Genomic DNA, 25,571 nt, shown 5'->3' with positions numbered 1-25,571 from the left:
TATTAGAAGGTGCTAGATTTGAGAAAAACTTACTTTTGCCCATTGCTAACCATAACCTAGAGTCATCTTCAGTATGTCATTTGTAATATCATTAGGGCTACGAATCAGTGAATTCCAGAGACCTCTGACTTGAGCTCATGCACCTGGGAGCTGCAGGGTCTCCCCACAGCCCATAAAGGCTGGGAACTGTGGGGACCCCCGCCCCCACAGTTCTGAGATATCACGGATGTGCCCTGGGAGCTCCCAGGAACCATGGGTGGCAGGGATGCCCCAAGCTGGGAGCCATGGGCAGTGGGGGGACCCCACAGGTCTGTGCTGGGGGGCCCAGGGTGGTGTAGGGATCCCAGAGCTTCCAATTTTGTCATGCATATTTTTAATAAAAGTCATGGAGAGGTCACAGGCAAAGAAAAATTCACAGATGGCCATGATCTGTCTGTGACTTTAACTAAAAATAATATGTGAGACATAATCTTAGTCTTAATTATTACAGCACCTAGGACCCCCAATTGTGGACCAGGACCCCACTGTTGTAGCTGCTATGCACACACAGAACAAAAAGAAGGCTCCTGTGGCAAAGAACTAATGATCTAAGTAACAAGTCACACTGATTGCAAGAAGCAATGGACTGAGCTTGTGTCACAATAAGACGACCAGATCCCAGCAGATCTTGGTAAGACCAAAGTGCAAAAGACAAAAACCAACAGATTCCCTGCAGAAGGGCACTTTGGAAATACAGCTTGGTAAGAAAAATACACCAAGATGCCTACACATATTTATGACGAGCTGAGGCAAAGATACAGCACTCAAAGAGCCATACACTATTTAATGTTTACCACTATGCTTAAAGGACAGAGTTCAAACGTTATCCATATTTATAGACACCCTTCGGAAGTTTGAATCTGAAGCCTATTATCTTACTAGAAATCTTCCCTTCTATTATGTATGCACACAGGTATATTACTATAGGGTTGCACACAAAGAACAGTGTTGACTTAGACTCTTGTTCTCTTATGAGACCTGAAGCAGTTCATTCCAAACGGAAATTTAAATATTTAGAGTATTACATTATAATATGTTGGAGCAAAACAGATGGGAGATGTTGTTCTGGCATTTACATAATGGAATAACCAAGGCCTTGCTATGCAAGAGTTGTGTTTCCTGTCAGGCACAGTGCCCGTTTCTGGATATCACTCACTAAGGAACACAATATCCCAACAGTTGGATTGGGAGTAAGGACGCTAAATGGTAAAGGGTGGGAACAACCGATAACATATTGGCTTTTGGAACATTTTTTGTTTGCAACTACATAAGTCTTGCCAAGGTCCCTAAAGTTGGCCAACCCTGAAACAGTGATAAACAACCTTTAGAAGGCCACATGTGTCTGTGTGGACCTTTGCTGTAGTTTTCTCATCCTAATCTTGCAACTAATTCAGAATGCCTAGGTAGAAATGGAATAGTAGTGCACTAGCAGCACACAACCCTCCAAACAATGAGGCCTTTACATGCTGCTACCTTTTTAAGTAAAGAGCACTCAGCAAGTTTCTTATTAAAATAATGAATTCTTAGCAAACAGGTTTAAAGACTTCAGTAAAAACAAATCTTGAACCACGTCCCCCCAAAAAAATCCACAAACAAGTATATAGAGAAATAAAACATTGGCCTAATAGTGTATCTTGCTAAGGGGAGGCCTATTTATAACCACCCCATTAAAAAAAAAAAACTCTCTTCGGTGCCTGAATTTGTGACTTTCACATTCACTTTAATGCTTGTCATCCTGTATTTAAAGCCTTGCCACTTACATGAAGAACTTAACACCAGAAACTTGTTACACCCAATATAATAGGCATCCAGAAACAGCAGCATACAAAGAGAACTGAAGGAACAATAAGAGTTAGTGGCTCATCAATTATGTTTGGGAGAACTTTTTATAGTAACAGGAGTGCAGAAGTATACTGTGTTGTAAAACAACTTTTTCCCATTGTTGTTTGTAGTGTTGTTGTATCCATGTTGGTCCCACAATAATAGAGGATAAGGTGGATGAGGTAATAGCTTTTAATGGACCAACTTCTGTTGGTGAGAGCGGCAAGCTTTTCTTCAGGTTTGGGAAAGATACTAAGCATCACAGCTAAATATAAGATAGATTGTTCAGTATAAGTAATTCCACATATTGTGAGACACCATTCAAGGTGTGGGCGGTGGGGGTTTGTGGGTTTCAGATTCTTGTAATAAGCCATAAATCCAGCATATTTAGTAAAACCATCATTTTAAATATCTAGCTAAGTTACGGATTTAAGCTCCCAACTCATCTTTTGAAAGTATTGTGCAGGTTTCCTTTGAGGACAAGGACAGAGGTAAGATCGTTTTGAGAAAAATGTTCGTCCACAGGTGATAAAAAAAAAACACACCGTATCATTTTTCCCTGGGAGCTCTTTAAAGAGTGTAGTGATTATATGATTTCCACCCACATAGTATTACTAGGATATTTAGTGCCCTGGATGAGATATACTACACTTTGTGATAGATACGTGTAGGACCAGTGGATCTTGAAAGCTGTGTTGTGGGGGGTATTGATCATCGTAGCAGTAGAGATATGTCTGCAGGTTTTGTATCAGTTGTTATGGCAAAGTCTTTGTCCATTTACAGTTGTTTATAAGACATGACAGCTACCTTTTGACTAAAAGAGGTTTTATTTTCAAACAGATGTACATAATAGCATTGCAGTAAAGCATAACTTATCAGATTCACAGAATAAAAATCGCTGTTGTATGGTCGAAAGAAAGTTTATCTTTTTATGATCTTTACAAAAATAGGAAACTGCTAGAATACCTAACTAAGTCCACACCCTATGGATCTACACTATTCCATTCAAATAGTTTGAATACAGAACCCTATGCAGAACACTGTATTTGTTCAACTTATTAAAAAAGCAAATGCTTTAATGATGGGTAGTAGTTTTGACATTCATATTAAATAAGAGGTGGTTAAGAAAAATTAATCTAAAACAAGTTCCTCATTTGAGGGGACTGCAACTCTAGCACTATAATAAAGTTAAAGAAAGGTTTTGAGTTCTTCATTTTGAATGTTAAGTGAGGTGAATTTGGTTATCTTGAAAATGAGAGTTGATAGTACTGGCTAGAGCCTCATATCAACAGCAGTCCCCATGCAAGCCCTCCCAACAAGTCTGTTCATAACATGGCTGATATCTGAATCCTCAGCCTAGTGAACAATCAACAGATGGCACCTGTTTATTTAGTGGCCTTGTGATGTGAACCAAGACACCCAGTAGAGATGACTAACACCAGAGAATGCATTTGGACCACCGTCAAGCTCATGAACATGGGTGTCAACCTCAGGATGGTTTATTACAAACCAGGGAAAAAAAACCCAACTGGTTGTGTGTTCTATGATTAGATTTCACCAACAAAGTAGCAAGTGTGAACTCCTCAAGCACTATAACTGCCTTGAGATGGAGTCACAGACAGTCTCCTTCCTTAGTCACTTCAGTCTATCTTGCCACACCGCCATGCCTGCCTTTCTGGTAGATGGTCCCTTACACCAAAAATTGGAACAACATTCAGGTTACTCCTAGTCCCAAAGGACCAGTTACTTACCCCAGGTCAAATGTACTTTAGATCTCTCACTAAAGACAACACTTGTAGCCAACCCTAGATTAAACTAAAAGTTTATTAGCTAGGAAAAATTAAAAAAAAAAAAGTTATTTACAAGGTTAAAGCAGGTAAACACACAAATGAGTTAAAGTCTTTGGCTTCAAAAAATAATAGAAGCTGCTGTAATGTACAACCTCCATAGGTCCTTTAAGGCTAAGCTAAGCATCTTGGGGATCCCTTGCTTATTTTTAGAAATACTGCCCTCTCCAAATTCAAAGCACCATAGTGATACAGTTCCTCCAGCTCTGAGATTTTATTCCCTTCTCCCAGAGTTAAAGCTATGATGGGATGAGGGTTTGTGCCCATCCCCTCTCCATATGGGTGTGGGGGAGCAAAGTCACCTATCCACTGATGTTCCACAATGGTTTGTCTGGTGTCTATAGGCTTTCCTTTGCTGGGCAGAATACATCTCTTGCAGTCAGGGCTGGCTACAGCTTTTTTGCCGCCCTATGTAGCCACACAAAAAAAAAAAAAAGAAAAGGCACAGATCAGCGGCACCTCGACTGTGCTGCTTCGTTCTTCGGCGGCAATTTGGCAGCCGGTCCTTCCCTCCGAGAGGGAGTGAGGGACCCGCTGCCGAATTGCCACCGAAGACCCGAACGTGCCACCCCTTTCTATTGGCCACATCAAGCAACAGCTTCCCTTTCTGGTGCGTGGAGCTGACTCTGCTTGTGGTGAACTAGTATTTCACACTCGATAATGCTTCTCTCCTCTGAGGGTTTCCATTTTCACAGCAAACATTTAAATATTACCTTATAACGTGGTTTAGACATTGTAAGTGAGATTAATGGATGCAGCAACTCAAAAACATTTCATAAAGTCCAAACACAAACCCATCTCTATAAATCTAATACAAATACTAATATGCAGGTGAGACAGACAGGTGTCCAACTATGCATTTGTCAGTGTTCAGTGAGGTCTAGGGGCCTTGGCATGAGCTGGCACATGGTTGGCCAGTGCCATAACCACTACCTGCTTTTACTGCAAATACGTCAAGATCAACTTGCTCAAAGTTACCAAAAACAGACATTTTCTGACTGCTAGGCAACTTCTCCAACATAAGACTTTGGCCAGCATTTAAGATGATTGCATTATTAAATGCAGGCAATTCTGATTTCAGAGATAATTTGACTAAGATTCAGAGGAGAGAAAAATAAATAGATGTTTGTAGCCAAAAAGGCAATTCTCTCCCTTATCTCTTGCAACCTATTATACATTAGTCTGAAATTGACCAAGAGCATACAAGGAAAAAAATTGAGAAACGTTTACTATTAAGTCACAGCTTTGAATTTAGCAGACATTTTACTGTTAGATCGTTTAATTAGAAACTACAAATATTACAACTAGTCAAAAAAAGATTTTTTTCTGTGAAAAAAAGTTTTTTTTGGTGAATGATTTTGAAAGTTTTCAACCAGCTCTATTAACTAAGGGAAAATTATATTAAAGCAACACCAAAGGAAAACTGCTAAGAATAATGAGTGGGAGGGAAAGGAGGGGAAGTGAGTTTGATATAATAGTGGTTAACAACGTGACCATCAGCATATAAAATGTGGATTACCACTGGAGAGATCAGCAAACCTAAGCATTATCAAGAATGAGGGACCCACAGACTCTGGGCCGGACACAGAGAAACCCAGAAACTGTCTTAACAGAATCTAAATATCCAAAACAGTCAGTCATTTTCACTGTTATCTCATGTTAGAGTATGTACATTGACTACACAAATGTAAATGTACTAAAAAGTTAAAACAAAAGTAGAATAGCTAAATTGTGATTTGCCCTGGAAATCCAATCTCCTAAAACAAACAAATAAATAAATAAAAACTACACCAAGAACTCAGTCTCCTGATTAACACTGGTCAAAAAGATTATAAAAAAGTGAGTCAACGTACAAATACATGTGTACAGAAAAAGGGGACAATTCATTTATTTTCTGTTACATAAATTGTTGCTTACTCACAAGGAACATTTGACTGGAGGAGGAACCCTCATATGATGATCAGTCTGAAGTGAGGAAAGGATGTCTGAGTAGGGGTCATAAAAATTGATTTAACATGGGCCTCTCTTTGGAACTGAAATTTATGATCTACACACAAGGGAAGTCATACTTAAATGACTTACAGGTTGCAACATCTTCTCATTGCAAAACTAAACTATGTTAGCATAGCAGAAATTAAGAACGCCTAGATACTGACTTTTAGAATAGGGTAGGGTGCTAATTAAAGGGAAAAAACCTAATCAATGAGACTAGCAAACAAACTTGCAGGATCTTTGAGAGACAAAATAAACATGATAGTTCCATAAAAAGGTTTAAAAGTGGGCTTATATTTTGTAAAGCAACTTTAAAGATGGTATTTAAGAGTGCCATCTCTGTGTAAAAAACTCTTCATCTGAAAATGAAACTTGGCTCTTTTCTTCTTGTTCAACACCTGAGCTGGTTAAAAAAAATTGGATTTCACAAAAATAGGGAATTTTTTTTAAAAATGTAACCTGTTTCTGTAATGGGAACCTACCAGAAGTGTTTGTCATATGCAAGACTCTAGTTCAGTAGCTCTCAACCTTTCCAGACTCCTGAGAGGGGTACAATAGCCTGATTTGTCTTGTGTACCCCCAAGTTTCACCTCACTTCAAAACTATTTGCTTACAAAATCAGACATAAAAATACCAGTGTCACAGCATACTATTATTGAAAAATTGCTTACTTTCTCGTATTTACCATACAGTTATAAAATAAATCAATTGGAATATTAACACTGTACTTACATTTCAGCATATAGTGTATATAGCGCAGGATAAACAAGTCATTGTCTGTACGAAATTTTAGTTGGTACTGACTTCACTAGTGCTTTTTATGTAGCCTGCTGTAAAACTAGGCAAATATCTAGATGAGTTGATGTACTCCCTAGGAGACCTCTGCACATCCCATGGGGTACATGTACCCCAGGCTGAGAACCACTGCTCTAGCTAGCCCAAATGTGTTGGCTCTGCAATATTAACAAGGCTTCTCAAAAAGCAGTAAATATTTAACCACTCAAGTCAGCAATTATGAATGAGCTCATAAAAGGAACAGATCAGCTGAGTAAAGAGGTGGCCTTTTTATATAGTTCTATTACAGACTAGAATCACACTAAAATCCACGGAGTTGCCTGAAGTTACATACTATGAAGTTAAAACTGGCACAAGACTGGAACATTTTTAATCATGATGCATAGATCAGAAGCCACTGCATGTGGTTGTCAAGTAGTAAGAATTCGGCAAGATGTTACTATTGGCCAAATAATTGCTCAATATATGAATGACAGGACAAGATGCCCCCAGCTGCAGAAAAACAGAGAGAAAGAAGCATGTCAGAGATAAGCTTCTAAGGGTTTAGATGACCTAATATGGGAGATACCACCACACTATACAAGGAAATCAAATAAAAGAACCACCCACAGGTAAAATGGATTTCTCCAATAAAGTGTCTAATCAGGTTGCCACTCCTGGAATGCCACTTCTCTGAATAGGGCCTTCCTTTCAGAAGTCATACAACTGACTTACAAAACTTCAGTCTTGTGTATTGCAAACCCCCAGGCATATGTCAGCCTCCACCCACTACATAATGTGAAGATACGTGGAATCCATCTTTACACACAAAGGATTGTGAGATATCCATCTAAGTGCACAATTCAAGTAGGTGTTTTATAGGTACATGATGCAATGCACATATCTAGAAATATTTAGAGTTTCAACTGGAAAAAATAATTCAAGAATAGCCCATGGGCTTTGACATATACTTTGCACTTGTAAGACATCTTTCAGATCCTGGGTGAAAGCACTTAAAATATTACACCTTACTCCTGAGGCAGACAGACAAATGATCTTTATTTTACAAAGGCGGAAAACAGCTAGAGGTTAAACAATTCGTCTAAGGTCGCACATCAAGTCAGTAGCAGAAGTCAGATGAGATCTTAGTCCCAATTCCCAGTCCTTAAGCCAACCACTAAATAGAACACTACCTGCCTGAAGTAAAAACTACGCTACAATTACTCCAGTGCAAGGCTACCATACTATTCAATTTAACAAGTTCTCCATTTACAATATGCAACTACTAATACTGTTTATTGAGTTAAGTTAATTTTTACAGTGAGCCAATGCAGGCATGTTATGACTCCACAGTGACTAAATAACTCAGCTGATCTACTTGAAAGTACATGCAGGCCACAGAGGGCATAGTTCATTGAGCTGTTGTCCAAAAAGGAATTAGATTAAAACTTCAGACACTGCAGACAATACTCATGTGATCATTTCCACTGGCAAGCTAGAAAGTGCCAGCATTATCTAGATTAAGGAAAAGCTTACTACTGTAGGTGTCTTTTTCTGTCTTCTTCAGGCTTCCTTCACTAAACGTCATTGATTTTGCCATAACAAGAGAAGCAGAGAAAGACAGATCCTAGAATAACTGGTGTTCTTTGTTTGGATCCTACCTGATCCCTGTGAGAAAGAGTAACTCCACATTTGATTTCCACAGAGAATATAAAACATTGGTTGATGTTGCTGAAGCAAACTCCCAGAATATGGATCAAAAAAAACAGGATTCCAGGCAGGGTAGACTGGTTTAAATTAGATTAATTATTTAAGTCAGCAAGCTTTATGTAAAATATCAATTGTAATTTTCATTTATAAAGGCATCCATCACAAATGCAGTCTAGCTAGAGCAGAAATAAAGAGATTAGTAGAGTCACCCAAGAGTTAAGAATCAACTCTAGGACACGTGTAGTTTCCCACTCTTCCTTTCTCCTAGATAATCTAGTAGTTGTTGTTGGTCTGTTTGTTTTAAATAAAATTTATAACTCTTCCTTCTAACTTCACTTTTTGTTCCACCCCTTTTCTGTTTATTTGAGAAAGTGAAACTGAAATATTGCCTATTCTGAAGCCTAAGATCAATGATTTTCTCTAGTAATAAATTCAAAAGTCCTGTCTCCTCTTGCAGAGGAAGCCCAACTCCCACTCAAAGATTTCACCCACAAGGATGACAGCTCCAAAGCGCCTGAGGAACATATATACTTGCAAGATACAGCTCTCAAGGAAAAAGGCACTCGCTGACATGCCGAAAAACAGCTGCAGAAGAACATTAGCTTTTAACTTAATTTTATAAGAAGCCACGATAATGAGACTAGCAGTACTAGTTCTTGGTGGCCGGTGTTGCCAAAACAGGCTGGCTACTTCATTCTGGCTAAAATAATACTCATGCCTTGATAAAGCAAGTTGCAGTAATCCAGCCTAAAAGCCATGATGGAGTGGATGACTGTGGCCAAATCATCCAACAGCATGAGGTATAATCTTCTAACTAGACTCTGGTGGAAGGTTGCATCTTTCACAGCAACAGCTATTTGAACACTCCAGCGGCAGCAAGGAGTTGAAGAGGACCTCAAAGCTGCAGACTACTGATGATGATTACCTGAGGACTGATTCCCTCCAACAGAGTGGGACAGCCACCCTATTAGTGGTTCCATTCGTGCTTTCATTGTCTAGTCTTCCAATAATGAATCCTATTCCTTGCTATTTGTGCTTCACTTTTGCATTTTGCCCTTTGAAAACTTCTGAATTCCATAGGTTCACTCCAACCCTCAAAACTCAGACAACACACTGCTTTGGCTAACTCAGATATTGGGCTAGTCCTACCATCCTGCGGAGGTAGAAGAAATCTTTGAACTTCACCATCAACCAGCCTTTCCTACAGGATGGAATTAGGGGAAGGTGACAGAGGAGCTCACATTGACTTCTGGGTAATTAATCTTATTTTGCCAGCTTGTGAATTCTTTTCCCTACTCCCCCATACATCAAGTGAGCTAGAGTGAGGCGCCTCCACTTGCACCAAAAATGAAGCGCAAACTTTGCAGAAGCCCTTTCATCAAGCCAATGAGAAAGCGTGAAAGGTATGGGAGATGCTTATGATATTTTATGAATATGATATGTCCAGCTATTTGTTATTGCATCATTAATTACCAAGATTAATTCCAGCAGGAGTTACTTAGAATCATAGAATATCAGAGTTGGAAGGGACCTCAGGAGGTCATCTAGTTCGACCCTCTGCTCAAAGCAGGGCCAATTCCCAACAAAATCATCCCAGCCAGGGCTTTGTCAAGCCTGACCTTAAAAACCTCTAAGGAAGGAGATTCCACCACCTCCCTAGGTAACCCATTCCAGTGCTTCACCACTCTCCGGGTGAAAAAGTTTTTCCTAATATCCAACCTAAACCTCCTCCACTGCAACTTGAGACTATTACTCCTTATTCTGTCATCAGGTACCACTGAGAACAGTCTAGATCCATCCTCTGGATCCCCTGTCAGGCAGGGGAATGCAGCTATCAAATCCCCCCTCATTCTTCTCTTCTGCAAACTAACCAATCCCAGTTCCCTTGGCCTCTCTTCATAAGTCATGTGCTCCAGCCCCTTAATCATTTTTGCTGCCCTCTGCTGGACTCTTTCCAATTTTTCCACATCCGTCTTGTAGTGTGGGGCCCAAAACTGGACACAATACCCTAGATGAGGCCTCACCAATGTCGACACTGTGTCCACAGGAAAGGTGACCACAGCACAGCCAGGAGTTCCTTAGCAGACATCCAGGACTATTAACTATGATGTGATATGCATGTAGACTGCATGTGTTAATAACCCTTTGCTCTTGTTCTGCTTTGTTCCTGCTATAAAATTGAAAAATATGTTGTTTTGAAAGGACTGTTTTGTGTCACCATATCCACACACTGGTCACAGCTCCTGAAGGAAGCCTCCAGCCCAGTCAGCCCTACTGAAGAATCACAGTCAGTACCCCAGGATTCAGTCTGAAAGTGGGAGAACTGTGGGATTCCTCCTTCAAAGAGGTGAAGGTACGAGGCCTGGCACCAAGAGGAGGTGTCCCCAGCCAGGCTAGAATGGGTTGCAGGCACAGATAGCTCTGAACCATTAATGAAATAACTCACCATTGCTTGAGTTTTGGAATGGCTTCTCTGCCTCAGATCTCTTCTGCATTTCATTCTTCTCAGGGGTCCCGTGTCCCGTAGAACTCGGCTGGCGGTGTCTTATGGAAGCATAATCTTCACCTACCATTGTAGTCTACCATAGAAGAGGGGAAAGAATTAGTTAACAAAAGGCCTCAGACGTGATGCATTTATTCAGCAATTACATATGCTAGATTTGTCCTGCCTTTGACTGCTCACTGGAGGTGGGGAGAGAAAAAAAAAGAAAAAGAAAAAAGCAGATAAATGGGACTGGCAGTGTAACAAAGCTAACCCCCTCTCCCATCCCAACTATCGACATAGTAAAACCTGTACTAAGAACCATACCTTCTCCTCCCTTCTCTCCACACTAGACAGTAAGTGGGACAGTAAAAGCTAATTCCCCCACATTCCCAAACCACCTCCAATATACAAACTCTTCATTTTAAGCAACTAGGAAACCTCAGGGCTCCCAACACAATGTTGGGAGAGTCACTTCACAAGTGAAGCCTTTAAAATGCTTCATTTTTCACATGATTTTTGCTGGTAATTTATATAGCAAAACCTGTCTCTCAACACTGGTTTGGGGGTTTTGAGATTCCTCCCCTCCGTGCTTTTTCAAATTTCACTTTGGCATCACGGAAGAGAATAGTAGCCTGAGAATACCAAACAATCCCCTCCCTGTTAAAAAAAAAAAAAAAAAAAAAAAAAAAAAAAAGCCCAAGTCCTCAGTAAACCTTGTGCCTTACTTAGGCAAATGAATGATTGTGCTGCAAACCACAGTGAAACAGGAAGAGAGAGAACCGTGTTTGTTTAAACCACGCCAAACTCAACAGCAGGGGCCATTGCTGAAGGCTGAATTATTACTAACACAGATTCCTGCACCACCACCTCCAGATTCAAAACGTAGACCTGTTTTTTAAAGAGAGGGAGGGGTGTTATTTCCCACAGTCACCAAGAGAAAAATGGCATCTTGCCCTACTCTTGACTAACAAAATGGAAATCTATGAAGCTCTCTAAAGTTGCCCCTGTCCCAGACTGGGCTTCCAAAATACCAACCACACACACTTTTCTTTCATAAGACTAGCTCCTTATATTTATCTAAGTGCTTCTCATCCAGAAGCATCCAAAACGTCTCTGTAGTCCATCAGAGTATACTCTGTGCGCATATTTATAAACACACATACTATACCCACTATTGAAAGGCAATATCCATTTAAGAAAATGTACCAACACTACAACCAGGGTTGACACTCCTGCAAGAAGAAACAGGATCTCTCTCAATCACATGTGGTCAGGCCTTCAGCTTCACTTCTCATTAAAGATACAGCAGCACCAGTTACTGTTCTTGATTCTGTAAACTTTATATCTAGCAACAGTTTCCATTCCTTCCCACACCACATTGGGCACTACTTCTGTATCGACAAAGGGAAGAATGCCACCTACTGAACTACCAGCATCACTTCCTGCAGCACCTACATGTTCCTTGGAAGCCCCATAGCAATTACTACTAACCAGGCCCAGTCCTGTTTATCTTATGAGATGACACCCCAGACTGCAAGCTATAAAATAATCAAGGACTATAAAAAATTTGAGAAAACCTTCCCAGTTAACCACACACAATAGCAGGTAGTTTGTGAGAACAATCATTGATATGACAGATATTACTGCTTTAATACAGATTTACATAACCCAGGAAGTGACCTTAGAGGAAGAATTAGTATATTTTCTCACCAAGTACCAGATGTAATGCACTGGATCAGACAACTGGTTGAAAAGGACAGAGTTCACAGGGGCAGGCTTTGTACACCACTGTTGCTGCTATCACCCCACAGCAAAACCAGTTTGTGTTAACTTCACATATTCCCCAATGTATTGAAGGCATTTCCCCCCTGAAAAATCAAAGTTCTAGGGTGCACTCAGAGGTTTGCGGTCACATGGAATATCCGAGGTGGGCCCAAAGCTCGATACCTTTCTCAGTAGCACTTTCAACCCCACAGAGGCTGTAAGGACTGCAAATTCTCTGGTAAACCCACCCCCAAATCCCTTTCCAAAGGGCCTTTGGGATAGTGACAGGAAGGTGAATAGAAATTAAAGAGGAAGGTGAGGGTCACCAAAAGTACATTTAAGAATATAACTAGAGTAAAATAGTCAGTATTGTAGGTACAGTATGTTTAACTGACATACATTAGACTTGTTTTAAAGACAAATATAGCTCTTGCCTAAGATAAATGTCATTCATATCATCAAATCTATCATGCAAAATTAAATAAAAGATTTTTGCACAGGGAGAATGGGATAGTATTTGTGGGGAGTGTGTCTTAATGTGCACCCTCAGTATTAGAAGGCACTCTATTTGGCAACTGTCAATGTGTCACTCTAACAAAAAAAGAAAATATTCTCTCTCTTCTCTAATCTGCTTTAGAGCTGAGCCAATCACAAGAAAAGGCTAAGATAAATCAGAGGTTTTCAGATGCCCTGCAGCAAACAGGGCTAACTGCTTTCTGAGTTTCACCTTGCCACACATGAAAGTCTGAAAGAATACAAAGAACAACCTATAATATGGACACAAGAATCATCTCACCTTTTCTAGTAGGGAGGATTTAATGTTACACCTACCTCACTTTCTGCAAGTGATTTCTGCACCCACAACTATTAATCTAGACCTTGACATTAAAAACCAACATAACTAAAGAGCAGCAGCAGGTGGCTAAACCCCCTCACACTTGTATTTTTTTGTTATTTTCCTGCCCCTTCTTTGCTAAGAACTCCCATGTTTCCTTTTTATGCCTCTGTCCAGTTTAACTGTCTCAGGCAGGTAAGCAAATGTTCTTCAGTCCCCTGGCTCCTTGAATGCTATGCAGTAAATCTCTTCTGGCTTCCTTCCTCCCACAAGCTCAGCATATCACTGCTTCCACAAGCTGAACTTCCTCTTACTGAGAGTAAAGGTGAACAGAAGGGGATGTAAGGAACAGTGTATGTTTCCGATACTCACCCTATGCTCCTTCTGGGCTTCAGAACCATGAACAGATCCTCTCAGCAGATTTCTTTAGAGAGACTCAATTGAAATGGAATATCAGTTACCAGGTACTATACCTCATACACAATCACTGAGGTTTAGTTTCTCCACCTTCCTTTTTAATTATTGCCAATAATCATGAGTTCACCTCACGTTAGCACAGAAACAATATACTTAAATACACCCATGTTTACACAATCACCTGTAAAAAGGTTGTGACGTGGCTTCAAACTAAACTGCAGACTACAATTAATGATCTCACTGTCCAGAGACAGTGTTTTTGTTTTCCATATCAACAGTTTTATAAAAAACATATGTGAAATCTGCACCCTCAGACTGAAAGAGCCCTTCACACAACATAGGGCCAAAAATAACCAAAATAACCAAAACAAGCCTATTACGGCCAGCAAATAAATGCTATTTATTGTTTTGCTGGCACTCAGTACACTTGTATAGTAACAAGTGGACTTCCCTCTCTGCTAAGCCAGTGTTACTTACTACAGTACAGACAAAAAGCAACAGAGTGTCCTATGGCACCTTTAAGACTAACAGATGTATTGGAGCATAAGCTTTCATGAGTGAATACACATTTCGTATTCACCCACGAAAGCTTATGCTCCAATACATCTGTTAGTCTTAAAGGTGCCATAGGACTCTCTGTTGCTTTTTACAGATCCAGACTAACACAGCTACCCCTGATACCTGAGTACAGGCAAGGTGAGTGGGAAACAGCAGCATTACTTATTACAAAACAAACATTCTTTAAGAACAAATATAATGCCTGAACTGGACTCTCTTCTCCAGATTGCATGCAGGCCTAAGAAGCATTACAGAATCATAGTACTATAGGGCTTGAAGGGACCTCATGAGATCACAGCCAGCCTCCTCCCCAAGGCAGGACCAAGTAAACCTAGACCTTCCATAATCAGTGGAAGCCTATTCCAATGTTTAACTATCCTTATAATTGGAAAGTTTTCCTAGCATCTAAGCTACCTCTCCATTGCTGCAGATTAAGCCCATTACTTCTCACCCTACCTTCGGCAGACATAGAGAACTGATCACTCTCCTCTTTAAAGCTGCCTTTAATATTAAAAAAAACTGTTACCAGGGTCCCAAGTCTAATCTCCAGTCTTTTAACCTTTCCACATAGCTCAGGGCAGCTCATCCTTGTCATCTGTGCTAGTCTCCTCTAGACAGCGAGGTAGCCTCCCCGCGAAATCCTAGCCAGACTTGGGGCTCCGAGGACCGTCCCCCTCCCAGCCTGGCGGTCCCCATAGCAAGGCTGCCACACCAGCGAGGGACCGCGACCCCCAGCAGCAGCCAACAATTAAAGCCTCTGACCTAAGAAGCTGGCGGCGCCGTGGCAGAGATCAATGCACAGTGCGAGCCGGTCCGCACGGCAGGGCAGACCCCCGAGCCCGGCCCGTCCGGCGGAGAGCCCCTGGCGAGGTCAGCGCGCGCAGCAGTCCGGCAGCGGGAGAACCAGCGCGCGGAACTCACGAGCGCCCGGCCCAGGTGGTGGAATACGTCACCTTGTCCTCAGGGAGACCGTCCGGGCGACTCCCCTACGCCTCAGCTCCACTGCCGGTTGGGTGAACGAGAGCGAGAATGGGACGCTCCAGCCCACCCCACTCCTCCGCTACGTCACCGCGCAAAGGAAAGGAGTGGGAAGCGTCACCTCTCATTGGCTGCCTGCCCTAGAACCAGGCCCCACCCCCTTGCTACAGGCCAGCGCCGGCGGCGCAGAGACGAGGAGCGGGGGCAAAGGAGCAGCGTGCATGTTGGGGGCGGGGCAGAGGGAGGAGCTGAAGAGGGGGAGGTGGGCAGGGAGCACGTGGGAGGCACTTGTTCGTGCGCTGTGACTGGGCCCTCCTAGCTGGAGCCCTTGTTCTCGCAGCTCTGCCCTGTCTCCTTCCCTAGCCTGGGCCCGTCCGACGCCAGCGTGTCCTGCGGCAGCTCTTAGCGTGGACGGTGGAAGACTGGCCTGCGACCCTCCCGCCAGAGGGCAGCAGGAGTTGCTGCTCGCCCCTCTGTAAGCAGACCCGGGGTCTCTCGGTGCAGCGCTGGAAGGTGCTCAGATGCTGCGGAGGGCAGTGGAAGAACCTCGAGAACATACTGGAGACTAGCCTTGGTGAAGCTGCGTTTTCAGGAGAGGGAACTGCAGAAAATAAGAACGGCCATACTGGGTCAGACTAGAGTCCATCAAGCACAGTGTCTTGTCCTCTGACAGTGGCCAATGGCAGGTGCCCTAAGGGGAATGAACAGACAGGTTATCATCAAGTGGTCCATGCCCTGTCACCCATTCCCAGCTTGTGGCAAACAGAGGCTAGGGACACCATTCCTGTCCATCCTGGCTTATAGCCATTGATGGACCTATCTTCCATGAATCTATCTAGCTCCCTTTTGAACCCCATTACAGTACTGGCCTTCAGAACACCTTCTGGCAAGGAGTTCCACAGGTTGACAGTGCGTTCTGTGAAAAAAAATACTTTCTTGTGTTTGTTTTAAAAGTGCTAACTATTAATTTCAATTGGTGGCCCCTTGTTCTTGTATTATGAGGAGTAAATAAGACTTCGTTATTTATTTTCTTTATATCATTCATGATTTTATAGACTTCTATTATATCACTCCTTAGTCACCTCTTTTCCAAGCTGAAAAGTCCCAGTCCTATTAATTTCTCCTCATATGGAAGCCATTCTATACCCCTAATCATTTTGGTTGCCCTTTTCTGAACCTTTTCCGGTTCCAATACATCTTTTTTGGGATGGGGTGACCACATCTGCGTGCAGTATTCAAGATGTGGGCGTACCATGGATTTATAAAGAGGCAATATATTATTTTCTGCCATATTATTATTATATTTTTACACTTCATTTGCCAGAGTTTACACTCTTTTCTATTTTCCTCATTAGGATTTATCTTCCAGTTTTTAAAGGATGCCATTTTGCCTCTCACTGCTTCTTTTACTTTGTTGTTTAACCATGTTGGCTCTTGGTTCTCTTACTATGAGTATTTCTACACTACAGGATTATTCCGATTTTACAGAAATTGGTTTTTTTAAACATTGTATAAAGTCGAGTGCACGTGGCCACACTAAGCACATTAATTCGACGGTGTGCGTCCATGTACCGAGGCTACTGTCAATTTCCATAGCGTTGCACTGTGGGTAGCTATCCCATAGCTATCCCATAGTTCCCGCAGTCTTCCTCACCCATTGGAATTCTGGGTTGAGATCCCAGTGCCTGATGGGGCAAAAAACAGTGTCGCGGGTGGTTCTGGGTACAGCCTCACCACTGCCTCACCCCTCCCTCTGTGCAAGTAGCAGACAACCGTTTCGCGCCTTTTTCCCTGGGTGAACTGTGCAGACGCCATAGTACGGCAAGCATGGACCCTGCTCAGCTCAAGACAGCAATCATGGACGTTGTAAACACCTTGCGCATTCTCGTGCAGTCAATGCTGAACCAGGACCTGCAAAACCGTCGAAGAGGAGGTGGCTATGGCAGCACGGCGACGAGAGTGATGAGGACATGGACACAGAATTCTCTCAAACCGAGGGCCTCTGCACTTTGGAGATCATGCTGGTAATGGGGCAGGTTCTAGCCACTGAACACCGATTTTGGGCCCTGGAAACAAGCACAGACTTGTGGGACCGCATAATGTTGCAGGTGTGGGACGATTCCCAGTGGCTGGAAAACTTTCGCATGCATAAGGGCACTTTCATGGAACTTTGTGACTTGCTTTCCCTTGCCCTGAAACGCCAGACTACCAGGATGAGAGCAGCCCTCACAGTTGAAAAGCGAGTGGCAATAGGTCTCTGGAAGCTTGCAACGCCAGATAGCTACTGGTCAGTCAGGAATCAATTTGGAGTGGGAAAATCTACTGTGGGGGCTGCTGTGATGCAAGTAGCCAAAGCAATCATTAAGCTGCTGCTATGAAAGGTTGTGACTCTGGGAAATGTGCAGGTCATAGTGGATGGCTTTGCTGCAATGGGATTTCCTACCTGTGGTGGGGCGATAGATGGAACACATGTCCCTATCTTGGCACCGGAGCACCAGGGCACCCAGTGCATAAACCACAAGGGGTACTTTTCCATGGTGCTGCAAGCACTGATGGATCACAAGGGACATTTCACCAACATCCATATGGGATGGCCAGGAAGGGTTCATGACGCTCGCGTCTTCAGGAACACTACTCTGTTTAAATGGCTGCAGCAAGGGAATTACTTCCCAAACCAGAAAATAACTGTTGGGGATGTTGAAATGCCTGTAGTTATCCTGGGGGACCCAGCCTACCCCTTGATGCCATGGCTCATGAAGCCATACACAGGCAGCCTGGACAGTAGTCAGGAGTTGTTCAACTACAGGCTGAGCAAGTGCAGAATGGTGGTAGAATGTGCATTTGGCCATTTAAAGGCGCGCTGGCGCACATTACTGACTCGCTCAGACCTCAGCCAAACCAATGTCCCCATTGTTATTGCTGCTTGCTGTGTGCCCCACAATCTCTGTAAGAGTAAGGGGGAGACATTTATGGCAGGATGGGAGGCTGAGGAAAATCACCTGGTCGCTGATTACGTGCAGCCAGATACCAGGGCGATTAGAAGAGCACACCAGGAAACGGTGCGCATCAGAGAAGCTTTGAAAACCAGTTTCATCACGAGCCAGAGTACGGTGTGGCTGTTGTGTTTGTTTCTCCTTGATGAATCCCACCCCCCTTAATTGACTCATTCCTTGTAAGCCACTCACCCTCCCCCTTCTATTACCGTTTGCTTCCTAAGGAAATAAAGTCACTCTCATTTAAAAATCATGTATTCTTTATTAATTAATTATAAAAAGAGGGAGAAAACTTACAGGATAGCCTGGGTGTGGTTTGGGAGGAGGATAGGAGGGAAGGAAAAGGCCACTAAAAAAATTTCAAAATAATGACAGCCTTTTGGTTGGGCTGTCCACTGGGGTGGAATGGGCAGGTGCACAGAGCCTCCCCCCACAAGTTCTTAGTCGTTTGGTGGGTGAGGAGGCCAAGAAACATGGTGAGGGGGAGGGCAGTTATACAGGGGCTGCAGTGGCACTCTGTGATCCTTCTGCTGTTCCTGAAGCTCCACCAGATGCCGGAGCATGTCTGTTTGATCACGCAGCAGCCCCAGCGTTGCATCATGCCTCCTCTGATCTTCCTGCCGCCACCTCTCATCTCGAGCGTCTCTCCTCTCCTCACATTCACTGGCATCTTTCCTGTACTTTGATACCACGTCCTTCCACCATTCAGATGAGCTTTTTCATTGCGATTCACTTCCATGATTTCTGAGAACATCTCGTCTCGTGTCTTTTTTTTTTCGCCACCTTATCTGAGATAGCCTTCAGGACGGAGGAGGGAGACTTGAAAAATGTGCAGCTGCAGGGGGGAGGGAAGAAAGGAGAGAAGTATTTTAAAAGATACATTTTACAGAACAATGGTTATACTCTTTCACAGTGAACACTATTCACCTTACATAGCACATGTGATCTCACTACAACGTCGCATTTTGCATCTTAATATCGAGTGCCTGCAGCTTTGGTGTTAGAGATCACAGACGCAGGTCCGGGCATCAGAATTCGGCTTGCATGCAGCCATGGTAAGCCATTGTCTTTCGGCTTCTGCTGCCTTCATATATCCAGCGCCCTCCTTTCCCAAATAGCAGACAAAGCCCGTTGAGTGCTGCTTCTTTCCTGTTAACGTGCAGCACCAGAACCACCCCCATCCAATTCTCTGGGATGATCGCTTTACCCCTCCCCCCACCGCGTGGCTGGTATCATGGAAGATCGCTGCTAGCTACCCTCCCCGCCGCCGCGTGGCTGGTAGCAGGGAAGATCCCAGCTACCCAAACGTGAAAAAGCTCAGCGCCAGTCACCCCGCCTCCTTGGCTAAATGCAGGGAAGGATTTCTTTTAAGCCACAGGCAAACAGCCCAACCATCTCTGTCCCCTTAATTAAATTCCCATATTTCAACCAGGTTACCATGAATGATATCATTCTCCTGTGGATAACACAGCAAGATAAAGAACAGATGTTGCTTGAATGCCAGCAAACACTGGGACCATACGCAGCTAGGCTTTGTCATGCAATGATACCAGATTACTTGCTACATGCATGGCGTGGTCAAGTGTCCTACTATGGAGGACAGAATAAGGCTGCCCTGCCCAGAAACCTTCTGCAAAGCTTTTGGAGTACCTCTAGGAGAGCTTCATGGAGATGTCCCTGGAGGATTTCCGCTCCATCCCCAGACATGTTAACAGACTTTTCCAGTAACTGTACTGGCCGCAAATGCATCCCAAGTCCTCAGGGCAAATTAATCATTAAAAAACGCTTGCTTTTAATCCATGTTTTATATTTACAAAGATATACTCATCAGAGGTCCCTTCCATGGCTTCATTGTCTGGGCTAGTGGCTTGGGAGGGCTGGAAGGGTAATTCTGTCAGGCCAAGAAAAAGCTCCTGGCTGTTGGGGAGAACGGAGTGCTGTGTGCTCTCTGCAAGCTCATCCTCCTCTTCCTCCTCCTCATCTTTCCCGTCCGCAGACTCCTCAGGCAAGGCTAAGATTACCCCCACCTTGGAATCCACAGACAGGGGTGGGGTAGTGGTGGCAGACCCCCCTAGAATTGCATGCAGCTCAGTGTAGAAGTGGCATATTTGTGGCCCAGCCCCAGACCTTCCGTTTGCTGCTTTGGTTTTCTGGTAGGCTTGTCTGAGCTCCTTAACTTTCACACGGCACTGTACTGAGTCCCTGCTGTTGCCTCTCTCCATCATGGCCTTGGAAATTTTTTCAAATGTTTTTTCATTTTGTCTTTTGGAACGGAGTTCTGTCAGCACGGAATCCTCTCCCCATATAGCGATCAGATCCAGTACTTCCTGTGCGGTCCATGCTGGAGCTCTTTTTTGATTCTCAGACTGCGTAGTTACCTGTGCTGATGAGCTCTGTGTGGTCACCTGTGCTGATCAGCTCTCCATGCTGGGCAAACAGGAAATGAAATTCAAAAGTTCACGGGGCTTTTCCTGTCTACCTGGCCAGTGCATCCGACTCCAGATTGCTGTCCAGAGCTGTCACAATGGTGCACTGTGGGATAGCTCCCAGAGGCCAATACCATCGAATTGCGGCCACACTAACCCTAATCCGACATGGCAATAGCGATTTCAGCGCTATTCCCCTCAGCGGGGAGGAGTTCAGAAATCGGTTTTAAGAGCCCTTAATTTCGATATAAAGGGCTTTGTTGTGTGGACGGGTGCAGGGTTAAATCGGTTTAACGCTGCTAAATTCGGTATAAACGCGTAGCGTAGACCAGGCCTATGTTTTTTAAATTGGGCTATACGTTTAAGTTGAGCCTCTATTATGGTGTCTGTAAAAAGCTTCCACACAGCTTGCAGGGATTTTACTTTTGATACTGTACCTTTTAATTTCTGTTTCACTAACCTCATTTTTGTGTAGTTCTCCTTTCTGAAATTAAATGCTACAGTGTTGTGCCGCTGTGGAGTTTTCCTCACCACAGGGATGTTAAATTTAATTATATTATGGTCACTATTATCAAGCGGTCCAGCTATATTCACCTCTTGCACCTGATCCTGTGCTCCACTTAAGACTAAATCAAGAATTGCCTCTCGTGGGTTCCAGGACTAACTGCTCCAAGAAGCAGTCATTTAGGGTATCAAGAAACTATCTCAGCATCCCTTTCTAAGGTGATATGTACCCAGTCAATATGGGGATAGTTGAAATCTCCCATTATTATTATTGAGTTTTGTATTTTAATAGGATCTCTAATGTCTCTGAGCATTTCAGAGTCACTAACACCATCCTGGTCAGGTGGTCTGTAATATAGCCCTACTGCTATATTCTTATTTTTCAAGCATGGAATTACTATCCATAGAGATTCTATGGTACAATTTAGTTCATTTAAGATTTTTATTTCATTTGGCGCTATGCTTTCTTTAACATATAGTGCCACTCCCCCACCAGCACAACCTGTTCTGTCCTTCCGATATATTTTGTACCCTGGTATTACTGTGTCCCATTGATTATCCTAATTCCACCAGGTTTCTGTGATGACTATTATATCAATATCCTCATTTAATATTATACACTCTAGTTCTCCTATCTTACTATTTAGACTTCTAGCACTGGTATATAAGCATTTTAAAAACTTGTCATTTTTTGGCTGTCCCCTATTGCATGATGTAATTGAATGGGACTTTTTTTCATTTGACTGTTTCTCATCAGATCCTCCCTGTATTTTATCATTTTCCATCCTCTCCTCCTTATTAAGACATAGGGAATCTCCATTTATAGATCCTCCCATAAGGGATGTCCGAACCACATGCTCCTTTGCACCTGTCGGCTTTCCCCCAGCCCTTATTTTAAAAACTGTTCTATGACATGGCACATTAAACACCAATATTTTGCCAAAAACTCTCTCCCTGCAACCCTCCCATGGCTGAACATAAAGATGATGGCCTGTACGTACTGAGGGTGTACAATACTGCTATAGGGTTATAGGTGATGTGTGCATTTTCAACCGTTCTGGATAGATTAGATGGCACCTCGCAAACTGAGTGCTGAAATGGCACTTCCATCATAATCCCTCTCATCACACACACACATACATACACACACACTTCGTAATCTGGTCCCAGGAAAGCACCAGTCCTTTTAGCACAGCTTAAAACACCAAGGTTGGCAGGAGTCCCAGGCCCCGGGGAGCCTGCCTGCAGTTTACATTGTCCTTCTAAAGGAAAATGATTGCGTAGCAAGTACTTTACCCGATGCTTGGGTTTAATACAAAGGCTTTCCGCGGCTATATCCATTTCAAGTAGATTTACAAAACCTCAGCTAGGCATTTCAAAAGGAGTCAGAGTTCATGTCAACTTCTCAGACTTTCCACCCTTAGAGACAGCTTTTCATATTATTGTGTTGTAGGTGTTCTGATACCGTGTATTTCATCAAGAAAATATTTCTAATTAATTAGCAAGAATGTTAATAATTAACTGACCAGTAATGTAGATTAAATGAGAAATGGTCCTGGAGAAGTCCAATTCCAATCGTTGTCCAGAATTCTAATAGTTGGTGGATTGAAATCTGTGATCTTGGTTCATACATGCATATCTGTTTAAAACAGACTGATGCAAACAATATGAAATAATCTGATTCACTGGAAAATTCCAGCCACAAATGATCTTTAGTAACCTTTACTTGTCTGTGTGTCAGTGGTTATACTATCACGATGAAAAGGGGGAAGGGAAGGAATGTCATACAAGGAGAACTAATCTCTCTCTTTCATCCATGAAGTGTTACTTATCTCCTTCCTATTTCAAGTATAATAGTTTCAAATTCACAGTCTAAGTTAACCAAGCAGTCATGTGTTCTTCACTTGTGCTTTATCAATGCAGTCATGAGAAACACTTTTAAAAAGCTGTACAACTCCACTGAGCTGGATTGTTCAAACTTTACTTAAGTGGCCTCTGGGACTCTGAGTACAGTCCTGAGTGAAAAGAACTTGTACTGATTCAGGTTACAATATATAAAGGGTTACAATGTTAACCCACTACCCATCTTTGCCTCATCTACATTAGGGAAATTTTGTAATTTCCACCATTGTTAGCACCCGCTCAGTCCCACAGATGTTAGCAACCAGGTTTCTGTTGCAACAGATTTTAACATCTTCCCACTAGTTAGACATACTGAGGCTTCCACTGTTGCTAACACTGCTGGAGATTAACCAGTGGGAAAATTTCTCTATAGTCAACAAAGTGTCTACATGAAATTGGTAAATCGTCAGGAAAACCATGCTGGGGGATGATGTACCTTTAACAGGAAGATGGAGCTAACCCACTCACTTCCCACTTAGGAACTTTTCTTGTTATGCCCAGGGCTGGTGCAACCTATTAGGTGACCTAGGCGGTCACCTAGGGTGTTAGGATTTGGGGGGACGGCATTTTCTTCAGCAGCGGCCTGATCTTCAGCTGCCCCAGTCACCGCCGGCATTTAGGCGGAGGGAGCTGGGGCAGGGGGGCGTGGGGAGGGCCGCCTGCAGCAAGTAAGGGAGGAGGTGGCATGCAAGGGAACTCTCCGCCCCAGCTCACCCTTGCTCTGCCTCCTCCCCCAGCATGCCGTGGCTGCTTCACTTCCCGCCTCCCAGGCTTGCGGCACCTAAACTGATTGGCGCCGCAAACATGTGAGGTGGGAAAAGTGAAGCAGTTCACCCCTGCTCCGCCTCCTCCCCGAGCACACCGTGGTTGCTTCACTTCTCCCGCCTCCCAGGCTTGCAGCGCCAATCAGCTTAGGCGCCGCAAGCCTGGGTGTCGGGAGAAGTGAAGCAGCCATGGTGTGCTCGGGGAAGATGCAGAGCAGGGGTGAGCTGGGGCAGGCAGCTGTCACACGGCTCCCCAGGCCGGGGGGGAGCTGCCATGGCAGGGGGAGAGCTGCCGCAAAGGGGGTTCCTCAGGGCGGGGGGATGGGGGTAGGGAGCTGCCAAGGGGGGGTATATCAGGGCGGGGGGGGCAGGGAGCCGCCGCAGGGCTCGGGGATGGGGGAGGGCGCAAGGTGGAAGTTTCGCCTAGGTCACAAAACATCCTTGCACGAGCCCTGGTTATGCCCATAATTGGAGACAAAAGACAGAGACAGTCACATCTTTATTAGAACATCTTGAAAATATTCTCCAAGATCACAGAGGGAAACAAGAGAGACATACAAACATACACCCAAGCATTTTGAAAAGTCAAAAGGTAGGATTTTCCATTGTTCATGGTGTATATTTCTCCATGGAAATCTGGGATACAGGACTCTGCAAAATAGAACAACTTTTTTTCTGCTGTCAAAAGTGGGGCAGTATGTCAATAGTCCAACCATCATATTAAATATATTGGTCAGACGGAATCAGACTTTTCCTCTCTTCCTTCTAGGATTTTGTTAATTAAGATCTGTAAAGTATTTTGAGATTATTGGTGGAAGCCACCTTGAAGGTATCTTGTTTTACCAAGCATAAAGTTTGTGCCTAAATTAAAGCATTTAATTTAACCTAAAAATAACACTTAATGCTCAGTTTTCAGAATGAACAAAAAACTCACTGTTCACCTCTTTTCTCTTATCTTCTTTATTTCTAATTAGTTAAAAAAATATACCAAACAAACCCGCAAACATCAAGAACATGGACACAGAGTTTTTCCCTTTTGCTTTTATCCCTGTTTCTGAGTATAGCATGAAGGAAGTTTATATTCATTTCCCTGCCTCATCACATGACAATCTCCATCTGAATCTGTGAAACAGAAAGCATTTCTAAGCAATCATACAAGCAGAAGGATTGAATCTTCTCAGACTCGTGAAATTTAAGCTAGTGAGTGATAGTTCCCTCTTCCCCACTGGTGGGAGAACTTTAAGGTTCCACAAGGACTCCTTATTGTTGTTTTTTTAAAAAAACAAGTGCATCCAAGCAGCACTCTGTGCCCATGCTTCAGTACATTCTTAGCAGATGGCAATAGGAGCAAATGAATGTCTCTAGTAGGATTGCTTACCAGTCCTCCCTTCAATCCCTTTCACATTTTTCCTTCATCAGTACATCAAATGAAGTAGAAAATTAGAAAATTCCCCCTTACCTACCTTCCCCACCTCTTTTAAAGAGAAGTGGGTGTGACATTGCACTCCATATATTTTATAAAAATATGTTTATAAGTGTGAATATGCTGTAACTGGAATATGCTTCATGCAAAAGGTCTCTTGTCAGGTATCATTACAAAGCTTATAATCTACTTAGTGTGTTCATCCTATTTGTATGCATGTATCATTCTTGTATCTAAAACTAGAAATATGAAGTATTACTCTGAAGTCCTATTGTAATTATGCAAAATGTGGGCCATTAACGGTGGCTTAGGATCTTGATGGTTCCCATTAACTAGGAC

General features: G+C 43.1%; 1 protein-coding gene across 2 annotated transcripts in view; it reads right to left on the bottom strand.

The window, feature by feature from the left end:
- The window catches only part of SOAT1 (sterol O-acyltransferase 1), a 53,098-nt gene extending 37,825 nt beyond the window's left edge, over positions 1 to 15,273 (bottom strand). The window contains exons 1-2 of one of the 2 annotated variants that reach the window (XM_050963239.1): positions 15,196 to 15,273; positions 10,630 to 10,762 (exon numbers count right to left, since the gene is read on the bottom strand). In XM_050963239.1, the coding sequence (XP_050819196.1) occupies positions 10,630 to 10,756 (127 nt within the window). In that variant the 5' untranslated portion in view covers positions 10,757 to 10,762; positions 15,196 to 15,273. Of the gene's footprint in view, positions 1 to 10,629; positions 10,763 to 15,004; positions 15,153 to 15,195 lie in introns of those variants that run through there. The other variant, XM_050963237.1, reaches the window with a different exon arrangement.
- Between the last annotated feature and the right edge of the window lie 10,298 nt (positions 15,274 to 25,571).

The sequence above is a fragment of the Gopherus flavomarginatus genome, chromosome 7 (genome assembly GCF_025201925.1).
Source record: "Gopherus flavomarginatus isolate rGopFla2 chromosome 7, rGopFla2.mat.asm, whole genome shotgun sequence".
NCBI classification, from domain to species: domain Eukaryota; kingdom Metazoa; phylum Chordata; order Testudines; family Testudinidae; genus Gopherus; species Gopherus flavomarginatus.
Note: the sequence above shows the minus strand (reverse complement) of the source record. Positions and strands in the feature narration are given on the sequence as shown.